At 41.6% G+C, this 17,003-nt stretch overlaps 1 protein-coding gene across 1 annotated transcript in view; it reads right to left on the reverse strand.

Moving 5' to 3' along the window:
• Nucleotides 1-13,750, reverse strand: part of LOC140480447 (dynein axonemal heavy chain 11-like) — a 445,469-nt gene extending 431,719 nt beyond the window's left edge. The window contains exons 1-2 of the mRNA XM_072575322.1: nucleotides 13,383-13,750; nucleotides 675-818 (exon numbers count right to left, since the gene is read on the reverse strand). Coding sequence (XP_072431423.1) covers nucleotides 675-818; nucleotides 13,383-13,607 — 369 coding nt within the window. The 5' untranslated portion in view covers nucleotides 13,608-13,750. The remainder of the gene's footprint in view (nucleotides 1-674; nucleotides 819-13,382) is intronic.
• Between the last annotated feature and the right edge of the window lie 3,253 nt (nucleotides 13,751-17,003).

The following is a 17,003-nucleotide window of genomic DNA, read 5'->3' on the forward strand; positions in this document are numbered from 1 at the left end:
GTGTCTTCAATATAAATCAAACAGCTGTTGACTTTCAGAGGAAAAGACAGAAATTATCTGCCAAGATATTAAATCTCCCTGTGAAGAATCAAGGAAAAATAAATGCAGCCTGAAACCATTCAATGCATCAACCTACAGGATGCGTATATGACTGATTTCCTTTGGAAACTCAAACAATTTAGCATACGTTCCCTTCCTGGTCACCTCCATTTGTATACTAATAGATGTCTTTTCTGGTTCTTGGATGAATGAGAGAGAGAGAGAGAGAGAGACTTGGAGTATTTTGCAACCTATCAGTGTAAAAGACAATAAACAGTACTTCCTGGTCTTTTCAAATACAAAAGGAGTCTGCATATTTCACAGTCACAGCATTTAAATGGTTAAATATTCACTAGATTTACAAGCGCACCTTTTTAAAAAGCCTGCTGCATTTGACTGAGAAGCAGAAAGAAAGGGGAGCCATTCTATAAATGATCTTTTGGCCATAAGACATATTTATGTATTTGGTAAAACAATAATAAACATAAAACACTAAAACATACATTAAAAACAAAATAAACATAAAAATAAATTCATACTTAAAACAGAATGCAAATTAAACCATATAACTTGGCTCATCCAGCTTGTAATTTCTCAAAATGTGGTTTCCATTTATTTGGAAACAAAGTACTCACCTCTTCGACCAATGTAGTAATTTGATTTATTGGAGATGCAGACAAGTGCCCAAACAGTAGAGCTCTTCTGTAATTCTCTTTTAGAACAGGACCACTAATTTTCTTGATTACATAAACAACTTTACTTTTGAAGTTTGAAGGTAACTGAAAATAAATTAAAACATGATTTGAAAATCAGTTATGTTTACTAATTGCATACTTATTGATAAACATAAATAGTGATGTGCAAAATGCTATATTTTTGAATACATAACAGCTGTCTGCAATTGCTGTTATCCTGTGTTGTTGATAACCCAGCAGCATTTAGGCTTGGCAGCTCTAATATTCTCTTGTTGGTTGTCACAAATTAAAATTCATGCACAATGCTATGATCATCTATCATCAGCACAAAGTTCCACACTCTCATCACTTCTCATCTTTCAAGCATATCTGCACTTGTTCCTCATATCTCAGTGAGCTGGCTTCAAAACTCTCACCACTGCCTTTAAATCCCTCTAAGGTGATGTGACTTCATACCATGTTTTATATATACAATCTGTTTGTTCTTGCAGTGTTAATATCCACTCTCAATTGCTCAGATAATGAAACAGTCTGCTATCCATGAAATGCAAGACAAAGACAGCATGCAGTTCTTAGGCTGATAAATAGTAAGTAAAATGTGTACCACGCAGATGTGAGGCAATGCCAGAGAGTCTAAATACTTCTCCATAAGAATCACTGACATTACTAGCAACCAATCCCCAACGATCAACATTTTGAAGGACACTGCTCATCTGAAACCTGACTCGGCCAGTTATATATGGTAGCAACTAAAGGAGGTTAGTGGCTGAGTGTTTTATGATGTGTGGTTCACCTCCAAATCATTATTTCCTTTAAAATCATCGTGTGACGCATGGCTAATTTTTTTCTCCCCAAGATACAGCAGTTTTAAATACTTTGACAACCCCTCTCCCCCAGCAGTAACCCATTCACAGTTTACACAGCTACTCCACACAATACTGGTGTACATAGCTGCACAGGCTACTGTGCAGGGGTCAGGCTGTAACTTGCTAACACTTCTATGACTTCTCAAACCTGTGATTTGCTTCACCTAGAAACGACTGTGTGGGCGTGTCAATACTGATCATCATCAAATTCAGCAACCATTACAAACACAAACACTAAGTTAAATATAGTGTATTCCTTCACTGTCTCCACTCAAAATCTTGGAATTCCCTGCTTCACATCATTGTTGATACTTTCAGCATAAGAACTGCAGCAGTTCAAGACAAACCACAGCCAACCTCTCATTGGTAAAAGCTGGGAAGAAAATGCTGATCATCGGCCAGTACCCAATACTGTATGTATAAACATATACCACCAATCAATCCTGTTGAGCAGCTTCTGCAAAGTACTCAGAGCAGTGTTGAGGAAAAGGAGGAACGGCAGGGGAATAAGAAACGAATAGGAGTGTCACCTTGAAGGTGATAGATTGCTTTGGGTTAGAAAATGGAGAGATAAGAATATCAGCATGAACTGTGTCAACTTGAACAGAGGATGAAGAGAACCATTCCCGGGATAGGGGCTTGATGGTTTAATTGGAGAGATATGTTTGATGTTGAAAGATACAGGAAAGAATGCTGACTTGAAGAACCGAGATACAAGGACAAGAGTCTGTAGTGGGTAGTGTTAAGTCCACTTTTATTTTTTGGACTATGGAATAAATTAAGTGGGAAAAGATACTACTTTAAATTAATGGACAGTGGAAAAACATGCTACAGTCTTTAAAAACCAAAAATCTCTATGACTCTAAGTTACTAGAACTCTGTGTGCATTGTATTGATAATGTGGTTATATTCAAACAGTGGGTGAGGATACTCAGCTCATCAGCACCATATTTTGTGTATGGGGCATTTTGCTTAGTGGTAGACTTTTAATTGGTTTTTCAACAAGGACAAGGTGTGTGTGTGTTGTGTGCATTAGGAGTGATCAGTATGGGGATAACTTCTTGATTGGTTCCTTGGAGAGAGGCGACAGTTTTGTGGTTGGACAATACTGCACAAACTTCCAGTTTGGGAAAGGGAAAGCACCTAAATCCCTCTCTCCCTCCCTTCTATAAGGGGAGAAGTAGGAGAAAATTCTGAGCAGCTTGTAACTCTTTGCAAATTTCCTTCTTGAAAGGAAAATATTGGCAAAGCTTCAAGGAGGGGAGTGAAGAGTGAGATTTGATGTGACCCCCAAGCTCATGTTCTCATCAAAGAGCCAAAAAATCCCAGAAGGGAACTAAAGGAAAATATTCAATTGAGACCTATGATCCAGACTGATGCCAGAACCGTACTTCAGCATTTTCAGTTCTTTCACAACCCATAATATTTGTGTCTTGTCTTGCTTCTTTGCGTCTGTTTGTTTGTGTATGATTTTTTTTCTTAAAAAGGATAAAGTTTAAGTTATAGTGTGACACAGTAGCAATTCATGTTTTTCGTGCCATTAATTAGATCTGTTTTGATTGCAATAAACAACTGTTTTCTTATTGTGCAGAGAAACCTGGTGAGCATTTTCTTTTAACCTGGGTTCATCAGTCAGGTAAATTGGAGATTTTGGATGGTTTGATTATATATTTTCACATCTGAGAAGACTGGGAAATAATGCAGCTTGATTTCTAATGCAATACCCCAGTGAGTCGTAACAGCAGAAAAGTCCCAACAAAAACATTCGGGAGAAGAGGTAAATGCATAAATATCAATATAAATAAGCCAGATAAAGAGGGGTAAGAAGTGTGAAAATAAGGGAAAATTGTTTCCATGCATGAACCTAAGGGTCAGGATAGAAATATTTCAATGTCATTGTGACAAGTGTATAAATAGTAGTAACAATCAGGAGGTTACCAACAAATACCTATAAAGGATGACAAATTCTCAAGAAATAAAAGATATCCATATATTTTGCCAATGGTTTCCCTTATATAAATCATGAGATGTTAGCAATACTTGCAGTATAACTTATTATAAATCCAAGCCTTTATATTTATTTTCAACATAGAAATAGTAGAGTTCTATTCAGGAAAGTTTTAGAGCTATCAAATTTTCATGGTTTTGTCTGATCTTCTAATGTGTAGATTTTAATAATTTTTAGGACCTGGAAATTTAACATCATTGAAAAAGGCCACATGTCGCACTATGTTTTTAATGTGTTCTTGGCTTTAAAGTTCCCAAGGTAACCCGACTGTACGGCTCACGTTATCTCTGGAGCACATGCCATTCTGAGCTGTACACAGGGAAACAAGCCCTAGTACGTGGACACTGCTGCGACATTTCTGATTACTGTGAGCCCTATGAAAACACACACACACACACACACACACACACACACACACACACACACACACCTCTGCCAACCAGGGCAGCCACCCACAGGAAATACCTTCAGCCCATGATCTCCCATATTCCCAAATCCCTCAACTCCAAAGCCCAGAACCGCAAGTTCTTTAAACCTCACCATTAAGGGATGGGAATAAGTCCTATGGCCTCTCTGCCTTTACAATCAGGTGCACCAAACTTTCTAGACCTATGTTGAGAACGTTAATAACGGAGTATCCCTACTGCTTCAGACAGGATCTAAATCATGTGTTAATCAATATTTTGTGTAAATGTATTATTACTCATATACTCTTGTACCCTATAGCCCCACTTACAATATCCACACTCCCATTTTTTAAGACTCTGTCCATCTTACCCACACAAGAATTATTTTTAAAAGATGCTTGCGAATTGGAGAAGTTAGAACTATCTTCCTTGAAGAAAATAAAGCAAAAGGGAGATTTTAGTCAGGTATTTAAAATTGTGAGGGATCAGAGCAGAATAAATAAGAGAAAATTGTCCCATTCATGAATAGATGAAAAATGTAGGCGCACAACTTTAAAGTAATGGTCAACAGAATCAATAACAATATGAGAAAAAGAAAAGGCGGCACAGTGGCGCAGTGGTTAGCACTGCTGCCTCACAGCATCAAGGTCCCAGGTTCAATACCAGCCTTGGGTGACTGTCTGTGTGGAGTTTGCATGTTCTCCCAGTGTCTACGTGGGTTTCCTCCGGTTTCCTCCCACAGTCCAAAGATGTGCAGGTCAGGTGAATTGGCAGTGCTAAAGTGCCCGTAGTGTTAGGTGCATTAATCAGGGGAAATGGGTCTGGGTGTGTTAATCTTCAGAGGGTCTGTGTGGACTTGTTGGGCCGAAGGGCCTGTTTCCACACTGTAGGTAATCTAATCTAACCGCAAACAGTGAATAGTGGTCTGGAATGCACTAACAGTATAGTGGAAGCACGTGCATTCAAAGCAGAAATAGACTGTTATTTGAAATGGAAGAATTAAAGAGAATAGCAATAAATTATATATTTGTTCATGGATCCAGTACAGACCCAATAGGTGAGACATCCTGAAAGGTGCTACATAAATCAAAGTGTTTTAAAACCCATAAAGTACTTTAACACTCTGGTTACGGTTGAAATGCAAGGATGGCAACAGTCACCTATGAATTTGAACACCTAGATTTCTTTGCTCATTTACACACTGAAGTTTGGCAAACTGAATTGAAGGGCTTATGTCCGAAACATCAATTCTCCTGCTTCTCAGATGCTGCCTGAACTGCTATGCTTTTCCAGCACCACACTCTCCAAACTGAATTACGGTCACCCTGCTTAACCTTCTCTCTTTCCTTAAACAGGTTGACATGCCTGACAAAATTAATTTACAAAAATGCTTATTGAATTAACAGTTGAAATACTAACATTTGGAATATATAACTATATGTATCAAATGGCATTGGGTCTTTAATGTGAATCCATACATAAATAGAGTCATAGAGATGTACAGCATGGAAACAGACCCTTCGGTCCAACCCGTCCATGCCGACCAGATATCCCAACCCAATCTAGTCCCACCTGCCAGCACCCGGCCCATATCCCTCCAAACCCTGCCTATTCATATAGCCATCCAAATGCCTTTTAAATCTTGCAATTGAACCAGCCTCCACCACTTCCTCTGGCAGCTCATTCCTTACACATACCACCCTCTGTGTGAGAAAATTGCCCATTAGGTCTCTTTTATGTCTTTCCCCTCTCACCCAAAACCTCTAGTTCTGAACTTCCCAATCGCAGGGAAAAAAACTCTGCCTATTTATCCTATCCATGCCCCTCATAATGTTGTAAACCTCGCTAAGGCCACCCCTCAGCCTCCGACGCTCCAGGGAAAACAGCCCCAGCCTATTTAGCCTCTCCCTATGGCTCAAATCCTCCAATCCGGGCAATATCTTTGTAAATCTTTTCTGAACCCTTTCAAGTTTCACAATATCTTTCTGATAAGAAGGAGACCAGAATTGCATGCAATATTCCAACAGTGGCCTAACCAATGTCCTGTACAGCCGCAACATGACCTCCCAACTCAATACTCTGATCAATAAAAGAAAGCTTACCAAACGCCTTCTTCACTATCCTATCTACCTGTGACTCCACTCTCAAGGAGCTATGAAACTGCACTCCAAGGTCTCTTTGTTCAGCAACACCCCCGAGGACCTTACCATTAAGTGTATAAGTCCTGCTAAGATTTGCTTTCCCAAAATGCAGCACCTCGCATTTATCTGAATGAAACTCCATCTGCCAATTCTCAGCCCATTGGCCCATCTGGTCCAGATCCTGTTGTAATCTGAGGTAACCCTCTTCACTGTCCACTACACCTCCAATTTTGGTGTCATCTGCAAACTTACTAACTGTACCTCTTATGCTCGCATCCAAATCATTTATGTAAATGACAAACAGTAGAGGACCCAGCACTGATCCTTGTGGCACTCGACTGGTCACAGGCCTCCAGTCTGAAAAACAACCCTCCACCACCACCCTCTGTCTTCTACCTTTGAACCAGTTAAAGACAGCAGAGACATAATTACATATATAAGATAATGCCACTGTAAAAGTGAATGCTGTCAGAGTATTCACAATGTTAATGTGATCCCTAAATTCAAAAAGAGATTGAACAATTCAGGGCACTGTAAACCAATTAACTTAAGGTCAGCAGTAGGAAAGATTCATTACTCCAACACATAATAGAAAAACATCGAAAAACATCTAAAAACTGAAATACGCAATAAAGAGGATTTCAGAAGAGGATGTGACTGACATTGCTGAATACTGAAGTTATTCTGAAGAGGTCATGTCGGATTCGAAACATTAACTCTATTTCTATCTCCACAAATGCTGCTAAAACGGTTGAATTTCTCCAGCAAATTCTGTTCTAATTTCAAATTTCTAGGATATGCACTAATTTAGTTTTAGATTAGATTAGATGATTTACGATGTGGAAATAGGCCCTTCGGCCCAACAAGTCCACACCGACCCTCCGAAGAGCAACCCACCCAGACCCATTCCCCAACATTTACCCCTTCACCTAACACAATGGTCAATTTAACATGACCAATTCACCTGACCTGCACATTTTTGGACTGTGGGAGGAAACTGGAGCACCTGTAGGAAACCCACGCAGACACAGGGAGAATGCGCAAACTCCACACAGACAGTTGCCTGAGGCGGGAACAAAAAACAGAAATGGCTGGAAAAGCTCAGCAGGTTTGGCAGCATCTGTGGAGAGAAATCAGAGTTAACATTTTAGGTCCAGGGACCCTTCCTCAGAACTGATGAAAGACAGGATGGGGGAAGGGAATAAGGAGTAAATGATAGGTGGAGATAGAGCCCAGGGAGAAGAACAGCTAAACAGACAAAGGAGTGAATAACAATCAGCACAGGAGAATAAATAGTTGCTAATGGGGACTGTTAGTGGCTAACAATGGACGGTATGTAATAACCGAACATGTGATAACAAAGCTGTTCAGAACAGCACCTCAGTTCCTGCTTCGGAACTCTACAGCCTTCTGGACTCAACACTGAGTTCAACAATGTTAGAGTGGGAGGCACCTGCCTTACCCCAAACCACAAGTCTTGTTATTACAAGGATTCACACAATCCATTGTTAGCGACTAATTGCCCCCATTAGTAGCTATTCATTCTCCACTTCTTTATCTGTCAGTTCTTATCTCTCTTTGGGGTCTATCTTCACCTATCATTTACTCCTTACCCCTTACTCCCATTCTATTTTCTGTGTAAGTAATAACTTTATCCTAATTACCATCAGTTCTGAGGAAGGGTCACTGGACCAAAACATTAACTCTGACTTCTCTCCACAGACGATGCCAGACATGCTGAGCTTTTCCAGCAATTTCTGCTTTTGTTTGGGATTTCTAGCATCCGCAGTTTATTTTTGGTTTTTGTGTTTTTTTTGCAAAACTAACACAAAAAGTAGATCAAGGCTAAGTAATAGATATAGTTAATATAAATGAATTTCCAAAAGGCCTTAGAAAACGCATAGACTCCTGAATAAGGTCAGAATATGTGAGGTCAGGTCACAAGGTACAGAATGGTTGACAAGTAAGATACAAACGAAAAGCAGAGAGTAGGGACTAAAGGTGATTGTTATTATTCTACAAAGGATCAGTGCTGAGATCATTCTTTTTCACCATTTACATAAACAATCTAAATTTGGGAACAGAAATTACTTTCAAAATTTGAGGATAACACCAAATTATGTGGTGCACTTATTGCAGTGACAGGCTGGTGCCAAAAGATATTACTAAACTTGAAAACGTATGACAAAATGGTCAAACAAAGGTGTGAGATACGGTAGAGCTTTTCAGTTTGTATCTGGCTTTTAACCATTCTGTACCTTGTGACTTGACCTCATATTCTGACCTGTTTCAGGAGTTTTCTTATGCCTTTTGGAAATCCAACGACATAAAATGCAGAAAGATATGACTAAACTCGCAGAAGTATCACAATATGGTCAAACGTAGGTGTGAGGTACAGTAGAACCTTTTGGTAGAAAGCATAAAAAGACTAGGTAAAAACTCTACACACCTCCATCCACAATGACCAGGGCCTCCAAGCCCTCTGCTTCTTCCTCTCCCGACATCCCCAACAGTATCCTTCCACCGACAAACTCATTCATTTGGCCAAACTGGTCCTCACGCTTAACGATTTCTCCTTCAAATCCTCCCACTTGCTCCAGACCAAAGGGGTAGCCATGGGCACCCGCATGGGCCCCAGCTATGCCTGTCTCTTTGCTGGCTACATAGAACAGTCCATCTTCCGTAGTTACACTGGCACCATTCCCCACCTCTTCCTCCGCTACAATGATGACTGCATTGGCGCCAACTCGTGCTCCCGCGAGGAGGTTGAGCAATTAGTCAACTTCACCAACACATTCCACCCCAACCTTAAATTCACCCGGACCATCTCTGACACCTCCCTCCCCTTCCTGGACCTCTCCATTTCCATTAATGGTGACCGACTTGACACCGACATTTTTTACAAACCCACCGGCTCCCACAACTACCTGGATTACACCTCTTCCCACCCTACCTCCTGCAAAAATGCCATCCCGTATTCCCAATTCTTCCGCATCCACTGTATCTGCTCCCAGGAGGACCAGTTCCATCACAGAATACACCAGATGGCCTCCTTCTTTAGAGACCGCAATTTCCCTTCCCACGTGTTAAAGATGCCCTCCAACGCATCTCGTCCACATTCCACCCCTCCGCCCTCAAACCCCACCTCTCCAGCTGTAACAAGGACAGATACTCCCTAGTGCTCACCTTCCACCCTACTAACCTTCACATAAATCAAATCATCCGCCGACATTTCCGTCACCTCCAAACAGACCCCACCACCAGTGATATATTTCCCTCCCCACCCCTTTCCGCCTTCCGCAAAGACCGTTTCCTCCATGACTACCTGATTAGGTTCATGCCCACCCCCCCCAACAACCCACCCTCCCTACCAGGCACCCTCCCCTGCCACCGCAGGAATTGCAAAACCTGTGCCCACATCTCCTCCCTCACCTCTATCCAAGGCCCCAAAGGAGCCTTCCACATTCATCAAAGTTTTATCTGCACATCCACCAATATCATTTATTGTATCTGTTGCTCCCGATGCAGTCTCCTCTACATTGGGGAGACTGGGCGCCTCCTAGCAGAGCGCTTTAGGGAACATCTTTTGGACACCCGCACCAATCAACCCCACCGCCCTGTGGCCCAACATTTCAACTCCCCCTCCCACTCTGCTGAGGACATGCAGGTCCTGGGCCTCCTCCACCACCGCTCCCTCACCGCCCGATGCCTGGAGGAAGAACGCCTCATCTTCCACCTCGAAACACTCCAACCCCAGGGCATCAATGGGGATTTCACCAGTTTCCTCATTTCCTCTTACCCCACCTCACCCCAGCTCCAACCTTCCAGCTCAGCACCATCCCATAACCTGTCCTACCTGCCTATCTTCCTTTCCACCTATCCACTCTACCCTCCTCTCTGACCTATCACCTCCATCCCCACCCCCATTCACCTATGCTACTTTCTCCCCAACCCCACCCTCCTCTCATTTGTCTCTGCACTCTGCAGGCACTCTGCCTCTAGTCCTAATGAACAGCTTTTGCCCAAAACGTTGATTTTCCTACTCCCGGATGCTGCCTGACCTGCTGTGCTTTTCCAGCACCACTCTAACCCAAGCATAAAAAGACTGCATACTGCTTAGAAAATAAGTGTCTGAATAGCAGAGGAATAGAGGGATTTGGGGTACAGATGTTATAATGCAACTTTGTCTCCTGACAGCCCCAAAAGACTAGGAGAAAGTGAGGACTGCAAATGCTGGAGAGTCAGAGTTCATAAAGCACAGTGCTGGAAAAAGTACAGCAGGTCACGTAGCAGCTGAGGAGCAACAGAGTCAACATTTTGGGTATAAAAGGCTCACATCGTGCATGCAGAAAGTTCCACATGTGCTCACTTTGTGAAACACCCTAGCAATGAAAAAAAGATCCAGCAGCACCCAAACAAGCGTAATGAATATGAGCAAACAGGATGATGGAATGATGTCAATGTGGCAGAACTGGCAAGGGTATTATTCTCGTTAATGAAGAAGAGTGATCGCAGCAATAGTCCTTTGTACAATGATACTCAGTATGTGCCTGTTTTGCACAGGTGTGCTGACAGCATTTTTGGGGTTACAGCAGATGCTCTATTATGATGCAGAAAACAAACTGCAACACAGAAATGCAATCAATCTTCACACAATTTGACATTTATTTAGATAGACATATTACAAACATTTACGTACTAAGCCAACAATCACAGTTTTAATCTGTTGTTATCTAAATATAGAAATTCAAGTCAATCACTAGTTAATCAGCAGTATCGGCACATATTAAACAATTATTATACAATTAACAGATACGGACATCACTGAAATAGCAGCACAGACTAATAAATCCATTTACATTTCCAGAGGGAAAGAACTGATATGCAGAGACATTAAACTTGTCTAGGATCTTGACTGGACTCCGCTTGCAAAACAATGAATAATTCTAGTCCCTATATTATATAAGGAAAGCAATACAGAGGTATTGCGAAAAGTGCAAACTAGATATACTAGAATGAAAGACCCCATAGGCTATAATGCCAAGATTACCAGGTGCAGCTCTTTTCTCTAGAAAATAAGCCTAGGGTGGTAAGGTTAGGAAAAAGTTTGAAAGGTACAGTGAGAGATGTTGACACTGAAACGTTCAGTTGGGAATTCAGGGATAAGAAAATGCTTCAGTCAAACAGTAGTTAGATTATGTAACATGATTCCCCAGGGGGGTTGAAGTAAAACAGGAGGAAAGTCTTACTGGATGGTATATAATGTGGGAAAATGGGAAGTTCATTTTGGAAGGGAGATCCAAAGAACAGAGTATTATTTAAATAGAGAAAACCTGCATAAAACTCCAACAGAAAGGAACCTGGGGGGTATTTGTGCACAAAACACAGAAAGATAGCACACAGGTGCAGCAGGTAATTAGGAAGGTTTAATGGAATATTGGCCCTTAATTAAAGGGGATTTGGAGTATAAAAGTAGGAAAGTCTTACTGGAATTGTACAGGGCACTGGTGAGATCACATCTGGAGTACTGAGAAGTTTCAGTCCCCTTAGTTAAGGAAGGATATGTCATTGGAGGCAGTTCTGAGGAGATTCACTGGAATGTTTTTTCATTATTCATTCATGGGATGTAGGCATTAGTGCCTATCCCTAGCTGTCTCGAAGGCAGTTAAGAGTCAACCACATTGGTTGTGGGTCTGGAGGCACATGTAGTAAGGAAGGCAGTTTCCTTCCTTAAAGGGCACGAGTTACCACATGGGTTTTTCCCCAACAATCGCCAACGGATTCATGGTCATCATTTGACTCCTAATTCGAGATTTTCATTTAATTCAAAATCCACCATCTCCCAAAGTGGAATTTGAACCCGCACCCCCAGAGTATTCCCTGGTTCTCTGGATTAGCAGTCCAGCAATATTACCGCTAGGCCATTCCTTCCCACCCTGATATGGAGGAATTGTCTTATGAGCAAAGGTTGAACAGGTTGGAGCTCTACTCATGCAAACTTAGAGGAATGAGAAAGGATCTCATTGAAACATAATCAGATTCTTAAGGGGCTTGACAGGGTAAATATTTCCACTCATGACAGAATCTAGGACTGGTGGGCATCATCTCAGAATACAGGGGGCTACCAATTTAAGACTGAGATGACAAGGAATTTCTCGGAGTGTTGTGAGTCTTTCGAACTCCACGCCACAGAAAGCTGTAGGAAGGAGAATCCTTGTGTATACTTAAGGCTGAAATAGATTCTTGTCAATAGGGGAATCAAGGGTTACAGGGAAAGAGCAGGAAACTGAGCATGAAGACTGTCAGATCAGCCATGATCTTATTGAATTTGGCAGCCTACTCCAATTTGTATTTCTTATGGTCATAGAATGGTGAAGGTGAATAGAGTTGATGCCATTGAAGGTGAAGCTAAATAATGGCATGAGAGAGAAAACATAGCACAATTTTTAAAAACTGAATGAGAGAAAAAGGAATAATGGTAATGGGGGCTTAACTGAATAAAGGAGGCTGGTGTGGGGTGTAAGCATCTGAAGAGCTGAATGGCTCGTTTTTGTGCTGTAGACAAATACACAAACAGGTCAGCAATATCTGAATCCTAAATTAAAAGTTTTAAAGAATTTTTTTTCACACAGGACCGATTTTCATCAAATATTATTTGAATAAAGTCAGAAACATTTCATGTTAGTTCGTCTTTTAAAATAAATAACTCGGCACGTTGCATTTGTCAAAAACAAATACTTGGCAACATACATTCCATAGGCGAAAGTGGGTTCTGCAGATGCTGGAGACTGGAGTCAAGATTAGAGTAGTGCTGGAAAAGGGCAGCAGGTCAGGCAGCATCCGAGGAACATTCCTGATGAAGGACTTTTTGCCCGAAACGTCGATTTTCCTGCTCCTCGGATGCTGTCTGACCTGCTGTGCTTTTCCAGCTCCACTCTAATCTCAACATACATCCCATAACCTTTTTTTTTAAGGCTACAGGCACTTGTTATTTTTTGACATGAAAAACTTGGGTTTCCTCATGGAATTTTAGAATAACTAACGATATTATTTTGCTGTTGATCGACAGAAAGTATAATACCTGGTTCCGAAAAGGTTCCTTTTAAAAAAAATGTGTTTCTACGCAATCAGGGGACGGTGATGACAAAAACGCAACCCGTTTTGACATTTAATTTTCATTAATTGATCCGGATGAAACGGAGAGTGGAAACCCAGACTGTTCTTACCTCCCTGGATGCTGCCAGGAGTCCGGTGTCGCTGAGAAACCACACCAGAAAATACTCTCTTTCGAGAAACTCCGCCAAGAGTTTTTGGTTCTCTTTGCTCGCAATGAATTTGACCCATGGGTCAGCTCGGAGTCTGAGTGAGATGATGATCCAATCCGCTATATACTGCACTCTCTCGTCTTCTCCGAAACTTTTAAGGTGGTTTTCTTCATCCTCTTCAGCCATTTCCACCACTTGGATTTTTGGCCCGTCTACTTGCAACAAATGTTTTTTATTTATTTTGAAGTCAAATGGAGCCTTTTTTAAAAAAAAATAAAATTCACTGCGTTTCCAACTCACAGCATTGCACAAACGCTCGTCCTCCTACGAGTTGGACTCTCCAGCGAACTGGTTTCCTTGGGAATGGGAATGAAAATGTAACCTTTCCATCACTCGCCTCTTCCCCTCTCCCGGAGTGAACAAGTCCACTTCAAGCCGATGTCTTCTTCACACAAGCGTCTCCCCGGAATAAACCATAACGCTGAGGGGGGTGGCTTCTGGTATCAAGTGTGACAATTGTTTCAGTTGTGGATGGGTCAACGTAAACAACCAATAAAAAAAATGCGCTTATTTCAATGTGACAAGAATATGTGCATAAATTAACTGGAAAAACAAAGCTAGTTATGAACACATTCAGGACGAATGTGATGTGTTGTCAATGCAAAAGAAATAAGCAGAAAATTGCAGCATCTATGTATACAACTAACCATCAGAAATAACAAAGCAAATCTATAATACCCAGTATGTTTTGTGGACCATAGCTAATATTTATTTACAAGATTCTCGTGGGGTGGGTGTTGATACGTAGATGTGGATCGTATCCCTCGAATACTCAAAACACTTTAGCGTTATAGAAATAGCTCAGAAGGATGAGAAATGATCTTTTTAAAGTGCAACATGTTTTCAATTGTTGTAAAGTTACCTAAGAAACAAAATATTACACGCCAGATCTGTAGAGGCAATTTTGGACATTGCTGACAAAGCATCAGTGTGCTTCAAGGTCAGCACCAGTGGTAGGAGATTTGTGACGCAGTGGTAGAATTCCCATTTGTGAGGCCACAAACTCAGAGTTCAAATCCATAGAAGGTGTATGTGTAATCTGGCCAAATAAATTGGTTATCTGCCTGATGTACAAGCTCGGGGGAGTTGCCTAGTCAGCTATCCTGCTTAAAGCAATGACCAAATTACTGCGTTACTTTATCCCAGAATTAAACCCCAGGAGTTCCGGAAAAAAAGACAAACCCTCAATGGATCTTGTGAACAGCAGCTTGTCACACCTTCAGTTCATTTATAATTATAGAATTCCACTGCGAATATGGGAATTTGGAAAACAGAAAAGTCCAGCAATGGTTTTTTGATACAAAATGTCTACTTTGAAAATTAGGGGAGAAAGTGAGGACTGCAGATGCTGGAGATCAGAGTTGAAAATGTGTTGCTGGAAAAGCGCAGCAGGTCAGGCAGCATCCAAGGAACAGGAGAATCTGCCCGAAACGTCAATTCTACTATGAAAATTAACTTTGTACACCAATATTCAAATAGTATAAACCATCAAAAGTGAAGTAAAGCATCTGTAACATATTAACTTCCATTAGGCATAGAGTCATAGAGACGAAAAGCATGGAAACAGACCCTTCGGTCCAACTTGTCCATGCCAACCAGATATCCCAACCCAATATAGTCCCACCTGCCAGCACGCGACCCATATCCCTCCAAACCCTTCCTATTCATATACACATCCAAATGCCTTTTGAATGTTGCAATTGTACCAGCCTCCACCACTTCCTCTGGCAGCTCATTCCCTACATGTACCACCCTCTGTATGAAAAGGTTACCCCTTAAGTCTCTTTTACGTGTTTCCCCTCTCACCCTAAACCTATGCCCCTCTAGTTCTGGACTCCCCAACCCCAGGGAAAGGACTTTGTATATTTATCCTATCCATGCCCCTCATAATTTTGTAAACTTCCATAAGGTCATCCCTCAACCTCCGACACTCCAGGGAAAATAGCCCCAGCCTGTTCAGCCTCTCCCTGTAGCTCAAATCCTCCAACCCTGGCAACATCCTTATAAATCTTTTCTGAATCCTTTCAAGTTTCACAACATCTTTCCGATAGGAAGGAGACCAGGATTGCATGCAATATTTCAACAGTGGCCTAACCAATGCCCTGTACAGCCGCAACTCCTGTACTCAATATTCTGAGCAATAAAAGAAAGCATACCAAATGCCTTCTTCACTATCCTGCGACTCCACTTTCAAGGAGCTATGAACCTGCACTCCAAGGTCTCTTTGCTCAGCAACACTCCCTAGGACCTTACCATTAAGTGTATAAGTCCTGCTAAGATTTGCTTTCCCAAAATGCAGCACCTCATATTTATCTGAATGAAACTCCACCTGCCACTTCTCAGCCCATTGGCCCATCTGGTCCAGATCCTGTTGTAATCTGAGGTAACCCTCTTCACTGTACACGACACCATCAATTTTGGTGTCACCTGCAAACTTATTAATTGTGCTTTTTATGCTCGCATCCAAATAATTTATGTAAATAATAAAATGTAGTGGACACAGCACTGATCCTTGTGACACTCCACTGGTCACAGGCCTCCAGTCTGAAAAACAACCCTCCACCACCCTCTGTCTTCTACCGTTGAGCCAGTTCTGTATCCAAATAGCTAGCTCTCCCGGTATTCCGTGAGATCTAATCTTGCTAATCAGTCTCCCATGGGGAACCTTGTCGAACGCCTTATATATAGATCACATCTACCACTCTGCCCTCATCAATCCTCTTTGTTACTTCTTCAAAAACTCAATCAAGTTTGTGAGATTTGTTTTCCATGCACAAAGCCATGTTGACTATCCCGAATCAGTCCTTGCCTTTCCAAATACATATACATTCTGTCCCTCAGGATTCCCTCCAACAACTTGCCCACCACCGAGGTCAGGCTCACCGGTCTATAGTTCCCTGGCTTGTCTTTACCACCCTCCTTAAACAGTGGCACCATGTTTGCCAACTTCCAGTCTTCCGGCACTTCATCTGTGACTATTGATGATACAAATATCTCAGCAAGAGGCCCAGCACTCACTTCTCTAGCTTCCCACAGAGTTCTAGGGTACACCTGATCAGGTCCTGGGGATTTATCCACCTTCATGCATTTCAAGACATCCAGCACTTCTTCCTCTGTAATATGGGCATTTTGCAAGATGTCACCATCTATTTCTCAACATTCTATATCTTCCATATCCTTTTCCACAGTAAATACTGATGCAAAATTCTTGTTTAGTATCTCCCCCATTTTCTGTGGCTCCACACAAAGGCTGCCTTGCTGATCTTTGAGGGGCCCTATTCTCTCCCTAGTTACCCTTTTGTCCTTAATGTATTTGTAAAAACCCTTTGGATTCTCCTTAATTCTATTTGCCAAAGCTATCTCATGCCCCTTTTTGTCCTCCTGATTTCCCTCTTAAGTATACTCTTACTTCCTTTATACTCTTCTAAGGATTCACTCGATCTATCCTGTCTCTACCTTACATATGCTTCCTTCTTTTTCAGAACCAAACCCTCAACTTCTTTAGTCATCCAGCATTCCCTA

This window comes from Chiloscyllium punctatum, chromosome 8, assembly GCF_047496795.1.
Source record: "Chiloscyllium punctatum isolate Juve2018m chromosome 8, sChiPun1.3, whole genome shotgun sequence".
In the NCBI taxonomy this organism is placed as follows: domain Eukaryota; kingdom Metazoa; phylum Chordata; class Chondrichthyes; order Orectolobiformes; family Hemiscylliidae; genus Chiloscyllium; species Chiloscyllium punctatum.